Raw genomic sequence first — 16,134 nt, 5'->3', positions numbered from 1 at the left:
TAATTATCTTAAGTGTTTATAGGCTGAAGACATTTGCATTTTTAAATCTATTCATTTATTTCCTCGTTCAATAAGCCTATCATGTATATCAGGCATTATGCTATGAACTTAGGATAAAAACTGAAAAAGACAAACATGGTCCTGTGCCTCAAGAATTATTATTCTCTCTCGGCCTGGGTTTTCTGAGATCCAAACCCATATACCCAGCTTTTATATATCATCACCTGCCCCACAGACAAAGTCAACCTGTCAAATGCCAAACCTAGTTTTGTCACAAAACCTTGGCCACCTCTGTTTCTTTTATCCATTCATTCTACTAAGATGGAAACCTTGAAAGTTACCTGTAGCTCTTCCCTCTTCCTTATCCTGTAATGGGATAGCACCTTCTGTCATGCTAATTTTTAAGTTCTTGTGAATCTGTATCTCTGTTGCCACTACAGTAGATGTTCTCATGATCTTTTCATCTAAACTATGATAAAAGCCTTATCTGTTCTTTTTTCCTCTGGATCTCTACCTACTTCTCCATCCTTCGCATTGCTACCAGAAAACAAATGCCATCATTCTCCTCTGATTAAAATGGTTTGATTCTCTGTCACTAAGAGAAAAAATTTCAGTATCCATAATATGACATTCAGGGTCCTTCACCCAGGTTATCTTTCCAGCTTAATCTCCTACTTCTTCCCCAGATACACCCATCCTTTTCTTCATCCATACCAGACTTACTTGTTATCAAATGTGTTAACGCCTTTTGCACCTCTATTTCTTTTTTCTCTCAGGTAAGTATTTTTTCCCCCACAAAACTTCTGCCTGTCACACTGTCCTTTGTCCTTATGGTATATTGTAATTCCTCCTGCAAAACCAGATCAAATGTCCCCTCTGAGGTTCTCAGTGACTCCACTAGGCAAAGTTAATGGCTTTAATTGTCAAAACTATACTTTTCTCATTTTTAAATTTTACCCCTAATATCTAGCACAATGTGTGATACATAGTGGGGACTAAAAAAAAAATTTGTGAAATAAATTAATGATAGGTCTGCTTTGAAGTATAAACATATAAGCTGGGATTCAAGAGCAATAAAATTTATTAAACTCCTATTGATTTAATTCTTCAAACAGATTTTATGCTGCTTGTGTAGTTCTTGGGTTGCAGTATTTACATGAACACAAAATTGTTTATAGGTAAGTTAATTTTTAATTTTTTCTAATGGCTTGCTTTGGTGTGATTTAGAATTAAAGATAGTGTTTTGTGTTTCTTAAACGTTTTATGTTTAACCAGCTTCTTAGTTTTCTCCTTCATCTGATAAGTCAAACCCCAATTTTGAAAGACATGTGGTTAGCACTATGATTATATGATGAACTTTTTGTTTCCTAATCCATAGCACATTTTCTAATTAAAATAGTCAAATTATGGGTTGGTCTATGATAGTGCATTTCTCAACAATATTCATCCTAGTGAATATTTAGCATTCAAACAACTCATTGCAAAAAACCTCCATAGACCAATACTGCTAAAAACGTGTCCGTGATGAGACAAGTAGCTTGTGTTAGAGTGTAAAACATCACACTGCTTCCCTCATTACGAAGCCTTATTGTCAACTGAACTAAATAGTATATTGGTGATGTAGCTGATCTCTGTAATTTGTGGCCCAGCAGCTAGTCTGTGAACCACACTTTGACTAGCACTCACTGCCCAAGACCAAGCAGATATGAGAAGACTAGTCAGAATTAGAAGACTATAAACATTGGATTATTTAAGTTTTTTTTTTTTTCTTTTTTTTTTTTTTTTTTTGAGACAGAGTTTCACTCTTGTCGCCCAGGCTGGAGAGCAATGCACGATCTCGGCTCATGGCAACCTCTGCCTCCCGGGTTCAAGTGATTCTCCTTCCTCAGCCTCCTGAGTACCTGGAATTACAGGTGCCCACCACCATGCCCAGCTAACTTTTATATTTTTAGTATAGACAGAGTTTCACCATGTTGGCCAGGCTGGTCTTGAAACTCCTGACCTCAGGTGACTACCCGCCTCAGCCTCCCAAAGTACTAAGATTACAGTTGTGAGCCGCCGCACCCAGTCAGGTAAGGTTCTAATGATGTTTTCATGATTAAGTTCTGTTTTACCTAACGGATAAAATATTTCCTGGGCTCGGTGGCTCAAACGTGTAACCCCAGTATTTGGGGAGGCCAAGGTGGGAGGATTGCTTCGGTCTAGGAGTTTGAGACCAGCCTGGGCAACATGGTGGTATTCTGTCTCTACAAAAAAAATCTAAAAATCAGCGAGGAGTGATGATATCTGCCTGTATCTGGGCTACTCAGGAGGCTGAGGTGGGGGAATTGCTTGAGCCTGGGAGGTCAAGGCTGCAGTGAGCCATGATTATGCCACTGTACCCCACTTAGACAACAGAGCGAGTACCTTGTATCACAAAAAGAAAAAATAAATTGAACAAAATGGATAAAATATTGTCAATTTGCCTAATTTGTAATCAACTAGTATGGATGGATAGCTTTCTCTCATTCTTTCAGAAGATGAAACCTGCCCTCTGATGCTTTATTAATACTGTTAGCTTTACAGTTCTTTCTTATGGATGGCATATAAGCAAACTTTAAAACTAGATTAAGTTGGCCAGACGCAGTGGCTCACGCCTGTAATCCCAGCACTTTTGAAGGCCGAGGCAGGTGGATCACCTGAGGTCAGGAGTTCGAGACCAGCCTGGCCAACATGGTGAAAACCCATCTGTACTACAAATAAATAAAAAAAAAATTAGCCAGACTTGGTGGTGGGCACCTGTAGTCCCAGCTACTTGGGAGTCTGAGGCACAAGAATTGCTTGAACCTGGAAAGTAGAGGTTGCAGTGAGCCGAGATCATGCCAGTGCACACCAACCTGGGTGACAGAGCGAGACTCTGTCTTTAAAAAAAGAAAAAAAAAAAGGGCTGGGTGTGGTGTCTCATGCCTGTAATCCCAGCACTTGGGGAGGCCAAGGCCAGCGGATCACAAGGTCAGGAGTTCAAGACCAGCCTGGCCAACATAGTGAAACCCCCTCTCTAATAAAAATACAAAAATTAGCCAGGTGTGGTGGCACACGCCTGTAGTCCCAGCTACTTGGAAGGCTGAGGTAGGAGAATCGCTTGTACCTGGGAGGCAGAGGTTGCAGTGAGCCAAGACCATGCCATTGCACTCCAGCCTGGGTGACAAAGTGAGACTCCGTCTCAAAAGAAAAAAAAAAAAGTGGATTAAATTAGATTATCACAAATAAATTAAATACATTCTTCCTTTTTTATGTAACAGGAGAATAATTTCTCATAAGCTACCTTATATAGAGCAATAAGCTTACTAAAAGGAAGAAAACAATGTGATATAGTATTTAAATCTCAAATCATAACTTGGAAATCCCATTTTTAATAAAGAGAAAGTACAGTTCCAGTTGAAATTATTTTTTTAACTGTATAACCTACTGATTTTTTTTTTCATGCTGTATCTTTTTATCCTGAACAGAGATTTGAAATTGGATAACTTATTGCTAGATACAGAGGGCTTTGTGAAAATTGCTGATTTTGGTCTTTGCAAAGAAGGTAATCGAATGTTTTTAAGTTTCTTTTCTGATAAATTACTGTTTCTTTGTGCATCAGTAGTTTTCAAGTTTGTCTATGGAAAACAAACTGTACTTTTAACTTTATTCTTCTTTAAGACATTGTAGATATAATGAAGACATTGCTTATATAACCTAATTATCACATTAAGAATTTGTTCTATGAATACGAATAAGGTTAGATGTATAGAAATCATAGTAAGCTTCTCTGCATGATTAATAATTTTGTCACTACTTTAAGGAAGTATTGCTTAAGCACCAAAATCATTTATTCCAGTGAGACTGTACACAGTGAATTTCGTAGGCCTGATAATTTACTTCCAGCTTCTTAAAACTGGAAACATTTAAAAATAGAAAATAAATTGAGATAGGTATCTCAAGTATGTTTTTTGTATATTCAAAAGTAAGTAAGTAAATTGGGGAAATTTGAATCAGGTAACATAAGAAAGGATAAAGATCATGGGCTTAGGAACCAAACAGTTCTAGGTTTGAATCATGGCTTTGCCACTATTTGCTGTTTGTCTTTGGAAAACTTAGTTTTAATCTCTTTGAGTCTTACTTCTCCAACCATAAAAAAATGGACATGGTTCTTTCTGTTTACTAGTACTAACATTGCCTATCTCCCTCTGCACTGCTGGCTTCTGTTTGCTGTTTAGCTTTGTTTCCATAGTACATTAACACAGGGAATGGTACATCTTAAGTATTCAGTGAGTGTTTGATTAATAAGTAGCTGGATGAATAAATGAATGAACTCTGTAGATATATGCCCATCACATACCCACTGACATAATTGCTGAATCAAGTCAGTTTTTTTCTTTAACTGGGCTTCTTTTTATTGGACACTGTTGATCTAAACGCTTTTGTTTCTCAGCATCTCTCCTTAGCCGGCTGCTCTTCACTGCGGTTTTTTGACTAGCAGCTATATCCTAATGACTCTCAAATCTATTATTTCCTTTCATATGGATTCCAAAGGTATATATTCAACTATCTACTAGACAGCTCTGCCTGAACAGTGAAGAGACACCTCAAACACTACCCAAACAAAAATCACTTATTTTCCTCAGGTAGTCTGGTTGTTGGTACCACAATCCCCTCAGTCTTCAATCTGAAAGCAAGGAATTGTCTTGCGTTCTATCCTGTTCTCTACTTTCTATATGTAGTTATTCAAAAAATTCTACTGCCACTTAACCTCCTGAATATTTCTGAAATCTATCATTTCCAGTCAACTCCTGCTAGCCATCATCTTGTTTTGACAAGACAGGTATAATAATCTCCTAATTGTTCCTATTTCTAGTCTTTTTCTATCCCAAATCAACCTGCCATGTAATTGCTGAATTGTTTAAGGAGTCCATATAAATACAGATCAGACCATGGCACACACCTGCTGAAAACTCTTCAGTGGCTAGGATAAGGTGACATAGAGTGCCCTTCCTGATCTGCCTGCCTGCCTTCCTCTCTGGCCTCATCTCTTGCTGCTCTGTGTTTAGTACTTTTTGCTCCAGCAACAATGAATTGCTTATAGTCTGTGTCCCTCTAGCACTGTCACCCATCCCAACTCTATTTGCTGACTAACATCTGCACATCCTTCTCATTCAACTCAAGTGTAACCTCTACAGGCAAATTACCAGAGATTGCCTTTTACTACCCCAACTCCCAACTCTGCTTTAGGAGCCCTTCTTCACTATTCTGCATTATCTTGCTCTTCCCTTGTTATTATAAAATTATCAATAAATATCCATTTTCCTCCAGTCTCCTGTAAACCCCTTAAAGAACCGTGTCTAACTCTCATTTTTGTGTTCCTGCTACTTGGCACAGGTGCCTAGAACATAAAAGGTACAGAAAATATGTGTGTTGAATAACGAGACTTATTAATGCATTATCATAAAAACATATTTAGTAGATTATAATAATATAGCTAACAACTTTTGAGTGCTTACCGTATGCCACGAATTTTGCAAAATGCTTCATCATATGCATATCTCCTGTAATTCATAACAATCATATGAAGGTAGATAGTTTTTTTGAAGGAAATATTTAATTTTTTTTTTTTTTTTTTTTTTTTTTTGAGACAGAGTCTCGCTCTGCCGCCCAGGCTGGAGTGCAGTGGCCCGATCTCAGCTCACTGCAAGCTCCGCCTCCCGGGTTCACGCCATTCTCCTGCCTCAGCCTCCCGAGTAGCTGGGACTACAGGTGCCCGCCACCTCGCCCGGCTAGTTTTTTGTATTTTTTAGTAGAGACGGGGTTTCACCGTGTTAGCCAGGATGGTCTCGATCTCCTGACCTTGTGATCCGCCCGTCTCGGCCTCCCAAAGTGCTGGGATTACAGGCTTGAGCCACCGCGCCCGGCTTAATTTTTTATTTTATTTTTATTTGTATAAATTTATGGGGTACAAGTGCAATTTTGTTACATGCATAAATTGCGTAGTGGTGAAATCAGGGCTTTTAGGATATTCATCACCCAAATAACATACACTGTACCCATTAAGTAATTTCTCATCATCCACCCCACTCCCACCTCCTTACCCTTCTGAGTCTTCCTTGTCTTATCATTCCACACTGGTAGATGGTATTATTAACCCTTATACACAGATGAAGAAACCTAGGCTTTGATGTTAGACAACTTTCTCAACCTCTCACAGTTAACAAATGACAGAACTGGAACTTAAACCAGGTATTTATTAATCTAGAGCCTGATATTAACCACTTCCATGGAGCTTTACCAGTCTGTAAGAAACATAAGTTCTATTTCTTTGTTAATTAACTTTTTCCTAGTTTTGGCCAAGTTACTAAAAGGCTGGTGCAGAACTCATATAGATATTAATACTATATCACGGTTTTTTAAAATAATATTTTATTGAAGAAAATAAAAATCATTATGATAGTGTTAAAGAAATTTTGCCAAAAAAAATTTCCCCACTCCAGTGTGCTAATGTATCTAATTGTGCCCTTCAAGTCTTGGTTCATAGACATACAAATTCATTTCTATTTTGTAGTCTCTATATATGCATACCTAATTATTCTTAATTTAGAATTGAGAGCTTTTCTTTAAAATTCTTAATGCTTGTAATCCCAGCACTTTGGGAGGCCAAGGCAGGCGGATCACGAGGTCAGGAGATCGATATCATCCTGGCTAATACGGTGAAACCCCATCTCAACTGAAAATATAAAAAATTAGCTGGGTGTGGTAGCAGGCACCTGTAGTCCCAGCTACTCGGGAGGCTGAGGCAGGAGAATGGCGTGAACCCGGGAGGCAGAGCTTGCAGTGAGCTGAGATCGCATCACTGTACTCCAGCCTGGGCAACAGAGTGAGACTCCGTCTCAAAGAAAAAAAGATGACACTTATGACAAGTTTTTAACACTTTGGAATACATGGAGACAGTATCTTCAATATGTAGACTATTTGATTAACGTATTAATAAATTATGAGGAACATATATTTAAAAACTAGTTAGCTAAAATGTTAATACAGGCTGAGTATCCCTTATCCAAAATGCTTAGAATGAGAAGTGTTTTGAATTTCAAATTTATTTGGATTTTGGAATATTTGCATATATACATAATGACATATCTTGAGGCTAAGACCCAAGTCTAAACACAAAATTTATGTATGCTTCATATATACCTTATATATAGCCTGAAAGTAAATTTATATTTATATAATAATATACAAATTTATATTATTTTTAATAATTTTGTCCATGAAACTAATCTTGTGTTAAGTACTTGTGGAATTCTCTATGGCATCATGTTGGTGCCCAAAAAGTTTCAGATTTTGAAGCATTTTAGATTTTGGATTTTTGGATTAGGGTTGTTCAACCTGTACTCACCCTCCCTTCCCTTTCCTTCCTTCTTTTCTTTTCTTTTCTTTTCTTTTTTCTTTCCCTCCCTCCCTCCCTTCCTTCCTTCCTTCCTTCCTTTCTGCATATATATATATATAGAGAGAGATATATATTTTGTTTTTTGAGACAGAGTTTTGCTCTTGTCACCCAGGCTGGAGTGCAATGGCACAATCTCGGCTCACTGCAACCTCCGCCTCCCAGGTTCAAGCAGTTCTCCTGCCTCAGCCTCCCAAGTAGCAGAGATTACAGGCAGGAGCCACCATGCCTGGCTAATTTTTTTTTTTTTTTTGGAGAGACGGGTTTCACCATGTAGGCCAGGCTGGTCTTGAACTCCTGACCCCAGGTGATCCACCCACCTCAGCCTCCCAAAATGCTGTGATTACAAGCATGAGCCACCGCTCACAGCCCTATCTCTCTGTATTATATGACACATTTGGTTAGCTCCTGATTATCCAAGGGTTTGATTTTTGGTATTTTCCAAACTGTTATTTTTTTATAATGTTGTTCTTATAGTAAATAAACTTATTTAAGATTGAATTGGAAAGATGATAGAACTTCACAATCAGTTCATTTTGTTGTAATTTCTTAGCTCCCTTGTAATGACAAGAAGAAAAATTAACTGAAAAGAAACATGGATATCTTATTTCTATTTACCCATTAATTAGATAGTATAGTTGCTATTACAGTTTTTGCTGTACCAGTCCTTATTGTTTTCTTGAAATATCTTAAATATGTCTGAATTTGTTCGCCATGCACAAATGTGCAACTTTAATTTTGCCTCCCAAAGATAGCTTTGATTTTTTTTATATACTAGATTTATTTTCTTTGCTAACAAATGTTTAAATTTTATCTTTTCCAGGAATGGGATATGGAGATAGAACAAGCACATTTTGTGGCACTCCTGAATTTCTTGCCCCAGAAGTATTAACAGAAACTTCTTATACAAGGGCTGTAGATTGGTGGGGCCTTGGCGTACTTATATATGAAATGCTTGTTGGTGAGGTAAGCAGTGTAAAATAGGTAAGAGAAAAGAGGAAGGATGATTGAAATAATAAAGCATGTCATTTATAAAACCACCTAATACTGTCTTCAGTATGAGTGGAATTTAAGTTTTATAAATATTTATAGTATACTAGTAGTCAGCTATCTTTCTATAATACCTTCAATAAAGATTTTTATGTGGTTTGCAGAATGCATTATCAGTGCTTTGAAAATAGTTCCTTGTATTTCAGTGTTGTACTTTGAATGTGTTTTCTGATTTTAAGACATAGTCATTTTATAGGGAATGGAATAACAGAAAGACTAATTAAAAAAATGTACTCTGTACCTGTAAAGAAAAGCCCACTATAGATTGGTCAGAAATAAATGTTACCTTCGACTTCCTCTAGACGGAAGTGAGCAACACACACTGCATCCTTGCTTCACCAGGAAACAGCTGAAGTTCCTGGGGAAGCAAAGTAGAATTTCATAGGAACAAAATGAATGGAGAGGAGAAAAGCTATGGTGGCTGTGAAGGCCCTGATGCCATGTATGTCAGATTGATATCATCCGATGGCCATGAATTTGTTGTAAAAACAGAACGTGCATTAACATCAGGCATGATAAAAGCCATGTTGAGTGGCCCAGGTCGGTTTGCTGAGAGTGAAACCAATGAGGTCAATTTTAGAGAGATACCTTCACATGTGCTATCAAAAATATGCATGTATTTTATGTACAAGGTTCGCTACACTAACAGCTCCACTGAGATTCCTGAATTCCCAGTTGCACCTGAAGTTGCAATAGATCTGCTGTTGGCTGTGAACTTCCTAGATTGTTAAATAAAATATAATTTTAAAAAATGAAAGAAATGTTACTTTCAAAAATGGTAGAGTTGAAAAGACTAGCATTTTTTCCTACTGTTTTCTGTCGATTAACTTAAATTTCTGAGGATAATTGAGTTGTACACAGAAATTATTACCATTAGGAAACAGTGAATTATGTTAAATAAGGCAATAATAGGAGACTAATAATAATTATATATTATAATAATATATATTATATATATTATATATATATTATATATTATATATTATAATAATAATATTATAAACTGTTAGAAATGTTGAATTGGGGTGAAATTGGGAAAGAGTAAATCTTTTAATAAGTAATTAAAGATTACTTGAAGGGACTTAAACTGGAGATGCAAGAAAAATTATTTTAAGGGATTGGTTCATTATTCTGCAGTTTCCCCATGCCAGCAACCTCCCTTGTACACTTACAAGTTTGAAGAAGTTAGTGGCTAAATGAATGAATTATCAAATTGAGTATCAGAAATTTCTAAAGTTTTGTTCTATGCTTGTCATTTATTGGCACTTACCCTAACAAACAAATGGTTTTAGTTTCTCCGGATGGATAGTCCCTATTGGTGTGTCAGTTTGAAGTGGATTCTTTGGAAAAGGAGGAGAAGTATGGCTAATTAAAATAAAATTTATCATGTCCTAAGCTAAGCACTGTTCTGTGTGCCTTAAATATTCATTCATTTAATTTTGCAACAGCCTTTGATAAGCTCCGTACTGATCTTATGCCCATTTTCAGAGGTGTAAATAGAGACACAAAGAGATTAATGACTTGCTTAAGGTCACACAGCTCTCATATGGTAGAGCTGGAAATTTTAACCTTGTCACTCTGGCTCCAGAACATATCTCTAAAGCATTATGCTTTGCTGTTCCAGGATAGGATCTTCAATTCATCCAGCCTTGTTTCTGTTCTTAAGACTAGTGGTCCAGATCTGAATTTTTCACCTCTATTTAGAAAAGCTGTTGTGCAGTGTTTAGGTTGGAAAGATTTATTTTAGCTCCAGTCCACAGTGGCTTTTACTGTCTGAGAGTGCCAGAAGTTCTCATAAAATAGTTAATCTTCTGTAAGCTCTGGCATACTTGAACTTCTCCCCACCCCCTTCCTTTATTTTAAAAGTAACATTTTGGGGTTTGTTGTTTTTTTGTTTGTTTGTTTGTTTTGTTTAGTGTAATATTCAAGTAAGTATGAAGTTTATGAGATTCAATTATGTGCTTGCTTAAAATTTACTCTCCATATTAGAGATGACATATGGAAAATATGAGTTATTACAAAATACTGTAGAATTAATCGCCAGCTGAATCTACTCCCTCCCATTATAAAGCCACTGGAGGGTTTGACAGAAAACAAGGAAGCTCCTGTTTCATATTTTTTAAGAGAGCTAATTGATTGAGCTCTTAATTACCTAGAAGATAAAAGACAGTGGATCTGGCTATTTCTTAGTTGTTTCTTGCAATTTCTTTTTAGTATCTCCATAAGAGGGTAGCTGGGAAAAGAACTAAACTTAAAACTCATCAGTCTACTTCATAATTTTATAGCATTAATGAAACGCTAGTGGTAACTCCTTTTTAACTATAATGAACGTAAGGTGTGGCTAAAGTTTATGTCAGATTTCTCTATTATTACAAATAATTGTAAACTCGCTGGATGTATCATACATGCTCAAATTTGTATACTTCTACTAGTTTTGATTACTGGAAAGACTCCAGGAATAAACAAATATCCCAAGTCCCCTTTTTCCTGCCTCAGATGGGAGTGAAGATAACAGAGAGATTGAATGTAATGCTGGACATGGTTTTAGATACTATCAGTGTTGATATCTGAACAGACTATTGGTTTCTTTTAAATGTGCTTAAGACACATTTGTTAGCTTTCTGTTGTTAGCCCTGTTTGCTTACAATCTATTTGAGAAAAAAGATACTACACGTTTTAACAAATGTATAGATACTTCTTTGCTATTCAGACTTGGAGAGTGAGTTTTCAAGTAAAAATTGTTCAAGCAGAAGACAAAAGTGCTCTCTTTGTATTATCCATTGAAATTCCCATTGAGAATCCTAGTAAAATAAAATTTTCTCCTGACTTACTGATTCAGTCCCCAAAAGAAATTAGATTGTCCATGTAGTACATTTGATTTATATATTTTGAGTGCACTACATTGTCCCATGTAGTATATTTGATTTATGTATTTTGAGTGAGTGAATGAACAAACTAAGGTTTTGATAACTGAAAGCTTTGAAATTTTCTTAGCTATGAGCAAGATTAGAAGCTCAGCCTTAAGAAGCTGGATTCTGAATTTATTTTCACAGATTCCTTAAAGATTGCTCACTTTCCCTGGATATTGCTTTCTGCTTATTATTCTTTAAAACTTAATTGGAAGCAAGCAGCCAAATCAAATCTAACGAGGCTAAGTAAGCCTATATTTCAATAGCCAGTGAGAAAATAAGGTTAAAGATACTGATTCATTTCAGTGATTTTAAGGAATTAAATGATATTTAGACATTCGTGTCCTGATTTTTAAAATGAGTGAGTGATGTTTAAGCCATCTGAAATTCTGAGGCAGGCAATCACATCTGATAGACACGTTTTCAGCATAGTTGAAAGTTTATCTCTTTGTGAATCAAATTGTCATACTGAATATAATGTAACTACTTTTTTATGTCTCAGGGTCATTATGAAAAATGATTTTAATACTGTGCTTATTGAAATGCCCTAAAACTTTTTGTGTTTAGAGCATTAAAAATGCATGTCAATGTGTGCTTTTTGGGTTCCTTTCAGTCTAATTTTGTTGGCAGCTGCTTAGTACAGTCGTTATGCCTACTAATCTCTAATTGCGTTTTACCACCATTAATTTACTATTGACTTTAAAATCCAAAGCACATTTATATCTGATGTATTTCCGCAGATTGCTTTCCTTTACTATAACATTTATTACCATATTAACCTTATCCATTTTCTTCTGTCTTTCCACAAGCTTGAGGTTCTTCAGGATTCTGTTATCTAAATATTCCCTACTTTCTGTTAGACACTCTAAAAATTGACTGTCTGGCCAAATAGGTGATTGAGTGAATGAAATAAAATGGACTGGAGTGGAATGAAATGAAATGAAAAGCCATATCATATATGAGATAGACAAGTTTTTTTAACGGTCTATAAAATTTAAAGATTTCAGAAAGAGTATATGGTATATTCCCTCTGTAATAGATACATATCTATTGTCACTTCTTATAGTTCTTTTGTTGTTGTTGTTGTTTTGGTAGGCATGGGTTTGTTGTTTGTTTGTTTTTTTCTTTTTCACTGCCTGGATCTTGGTTATACTTTGAATAGGTGATAAGATTTTACTGCCTTAAAACTTGCTTTAACTTACTTAAAGGTATTTCTTCTAGTCTCCCTTTCCTGGTGATGATGAAGAGGAAGTTTTTGACAGTATTGTAAATGATGAAGTAAGGTATCCAAGGTTCTTATCTACAGAAGCCATTTCTATAATGAGAAGGGTAAGAATTAAATTAAGGATAAGAATTTTTTTAAGACTACTTTAATTTTTTATATTAAAGAAAATTTCCCAGTAGAACTTTAGAAGTTGTTTTTCAGTTCATAAATGTTGCATGGCTCAGACAAAAACAGACAAAATATATCTGAGTTTTTAAAAATAATCTTTATCAGTGAATTTTATTCTATTGATTTTATTTTAACTTTTTTATTTTACATTGTGCTAGCTGTTAAGAAGAAATCCTGAGCGGCGCCTTGGGGCTAGCGAGAAAGATGCAGAGGATGTAAAAAAGCACCCATTTTTCCGGGTAAGTGTGACTATTAAAATTTTTTATTAAACTACTGCAATTAGATGTAACAAACTAAACTAGTCATTTTGTATTTTATGATCCAGCTAATTGATTGGAGCGCTCTGATGGACAAAAAAGTAAAGCCACCATTTATACCTACCATAAGAGGACGAGAAGATGTTAGTAATTTTGATGATGAATTTACCTCAGAAGCACCTATTCTGACTCCACCTCGAGAACCTAGGATACTTTCGGAAGAGGAGCAGGAAATGTTCAGAGATTTTGACTACATTGCTGATTGGTGTTAAGTTGCTAGACACTGCGAAATCAAGCTTACTGACTCACAAGAAGACCTCCTAAAAATAGCAACCCTTCATTTGCTCTCTGTGCCACCAATAGCTTCTGAGTTTTTTGTTTTTTTTTTTTAATTGAAACACGTGAAGATTTGTTGAAAAGTACCATTCTAATACTTCTTGAAAAGTGGCTTCTCATTGTACTTCAGCGTAAATATGAGCACTGGAAACAGTTTCATGGAGTTTGAGTGAACATCGGCTATGAAAATCCATCACAAATACTTTTGGATCAATAGTCTATTTTTAAAAAGAAAAAAAAACCACTTTTTTTATAGTCCCTAGCTTTGCCATATGCCCGCCTTAAGTGGAAGGAAAATTAATCACTTAACTATGTTTTACAAAAAGTAAAAAAGGGCTTGGAATGCTATTACTGTTCACACAAAGTATGATTCTGTTTGAATAAGACAAATGCTCTTTTTTTTAAAGACATTACTGTAATATCAAAAAACGTAGCAGTTTGTATACAATTTGGGGCTTGATCTTTTAAAAAAACAGAATGAATTGATGTCTTATTTTATAAATGTTCTATATTTATTAGGAGAAAACTTTATATTGCCTTATTTTTATCAACCATGTAACAGAGGCTTATAGCTTTCCAGCGGAGCTGCTTGCCAAACAATTTTGTTTTTATTAAACAATGCTGAAACAAACAAGATCAGCATTTACTTAAGATGTTAAGAATGAGGACTTTAATCAGCTGAACCAAGATATTGTTACCTGTATGCATTCCCAAAGTCTAGATGCTCGGTATGTTCAGTCATATCTTCCAGAATCAGTGAACCGATTACCCCTTTTTTGATACTCACTCTACATCTGCCAACCTAGTTCACCTTGGTTTTGTGTCTGCTGTAGAAGGGAACTATACCTTGGTTAAACCATAGAGATTATCATTGTATACATGCTGTGAACATGTATATGTGCAAGTTTTAATGTATTCTATGTTGTAGGCTTATTATTTAATTTTACCACTTCATCACTTTTGTACAGTGGCCAAGCAGACACCTCAAACTCCAGCATTTACATTAAGTGCATTTGTATATTTTAGGCCACTGGATCCAGATTTTATATTGGCAGTTACTGAGGGCAAAAGCAATATATTGTAACAGAATGTATAAATATTTTTGATAAAACAGTCTATATTTTATAAAAAAATTAATTATAACACTAAAGCTGTACCTCAAAAGTCTCAAAAATAATTTGATCAAATATTTTATACAACTCTTCAAAGGATCCGTCTGTGGCTTTTTATACTCTTCTAGGATTGTCTTTTTGCAAACCATGACTTTCCATTTGCCTGTAGTTTTTTGTTTGTTTTGGTTTGGTTTGATTTTATATTTTTTTCTCCTAATCTATGACTTTATTGTTTTTTCTTAGTTTAGTAATAGCATCTTTGATCCTGTGCTTAGCATGTTAGGGTCATTATACCTCAGGAATAGCAAGCTGTTAAGTAACCATACTGAATTAACTATTTAATCACAGTGAGCTCATCTCTTAAAAATTGTTCAGGTGTAAATCTTATGAGAAACATGAAGAAGCACACTGATTTATGGAGAGTTGAGCTAAAAACATTTATAAATATTTGCTGGGATGTTTTAGCATCTTTTCATTGTACTCTGAGAACAATTAAAATTGTCCAGAGATCATTTATATTACCTTCCAAATTGTTAATTACCCAAGATCCTTTGGGAGAAAATCTTAATAGAAATGGGGAACAATATGTGGTTTAAAGTTATTGTTAAATGCCAGTTAACTTCCTTGGCAAAGGACAGTAGAGGAACTTAGCTTAATTGTCTGGCTTTAATTTAAACAGTGTTAATACAACATTAAAATAAAACACTAAATACTTTTGAGGTACAGTCTGCTCACTTTTTTGGTTCTCAAATAGCAAAGAAAGTAATGTCTAAAACAGGCTTTTAGCATTAAAAACTGACATAGCATTTTGTAACTACACAGTGTACAGAATTTTTTTTTAATTGAAGTCAATCACTAAAAAAATTAGAGGGCAGGGTCTATTTACACAATTAAGCTGAAGAAAGCACTAATTTTTTGTAGTTTAAAAAATATATATATTTTAGTCAGATTTAAAATTTTAAGCTTTATAGAGTGTAAATATATTTTGCTATTACTGTATGTGTATGTGACTGCTCAAGCACTTTGTAAAGAAATTAGGATATTTTAGAATGGTACACTATGCATTCAAATGAAATGTGCCTTTCACTGTGTCATTCTAAGAAAACAAGTGTTTTGCAGTCATAAATTATCACAAGTGCACAAATTAAAGTCTATTTAGATTGAAATTTGTAACTTTGGTTTTAAGTATTCTTTCTTTTTAGAAACTTCCTAATGACTAAAATATACTTTAACTTTTCTGTGTTCAAAATCTCAAAGACTAATTAACTTGAGTAAACGTTCTTGCAAGTACTTTTTGTCCTAGGGAAGACTTAAAACCATGAACATTCAGAGCAAATTGTCCACTTCACTGGGAATAATGGGAAAAGTTTGTATTCTGCTCCTGTAAGGTCAGTAGCATCTTTTATTTGAAACATATTTAAGGACTGCTTACTGTGTATAGATACTGAGAATAGGAAGTTTTTTTTTAAAGCAACAAAATGTTGATGAATGAAGAACAACAGCCTGCTTTAATATTAAGATGCAAGCACCAGTATTGTATATACTTTTCTCTTGTTTGAGGTTAACTTACTTTAATTTAGGACCTGGCTTCTCAGAAAAGCAAATGAATAAAACAGAATAC

The 16,134-nt window shown here is 35.1% G+C and overlaps 1 protein-coding gene and 1 pseudogene across 8 annotated transcripts in view; both read left to right on the top strand.

The window, feature by feature from the left end:
- PKN2 (protein kinase N2) overlaps positions 1-15,686 on the top strand; it is a 158,898-nt gene extending 143,212 nt beyond the window's left edge. For all 8 annotated transcript variants that reach the window (XM_015433187.4, XM_005542808.5, XM_005542807.5 and 5 more), the window contains 6 exons: positions 1,116-1,178; positions 3,489-3,565; positions 8,280-8,422; positions 12,637-12,744; positions 12,967-13,047; positions 13,134-15,686. In XM_015433187.4, the coding sequence (XP_015288673.1) occupies positions 1,116-1,178; positions 3,489-3,565; positions 8,280-8,422; positions 12,637-12,744; positions 12,967-13,047; positions 13,134-13,337 (676 nt within the window). In that variant the 3' untranslated portion in view covers positions 13,338-15,686. The remainder of the gene's footprint in view (positions 1-1,115; positions 1,179-3,488; positions 3,566-8,279; positions 8,423-12,636; positions 12,745-12,966; positions 13,048-13,133) is intronic.
- LOC102116941 (elongin-C pseudogene) lies at positions 8,893-9,267 on the top strand (annotated as a pseudogene).
- Positions 15,687-16,134: the final 448 nt, after the last annotated feature.

Source organism: Macaca fascicularis, chromosome 1, assembly GCF_037993035.2.
Source record: "Macaca fascicularis isolate 582-1 chromosome 1, T2T-MFA8v1.1".
NCBI lineage: Eukaryota > Metazoa > Chordata > Mammalia > Primates > Cercopithecidae > Macaca > Macaca fascicularis.
Note: the sequence above shows the minus strand (reverse complement) of the source record. Positions and strands in the feature narration are given on the sequence as shown.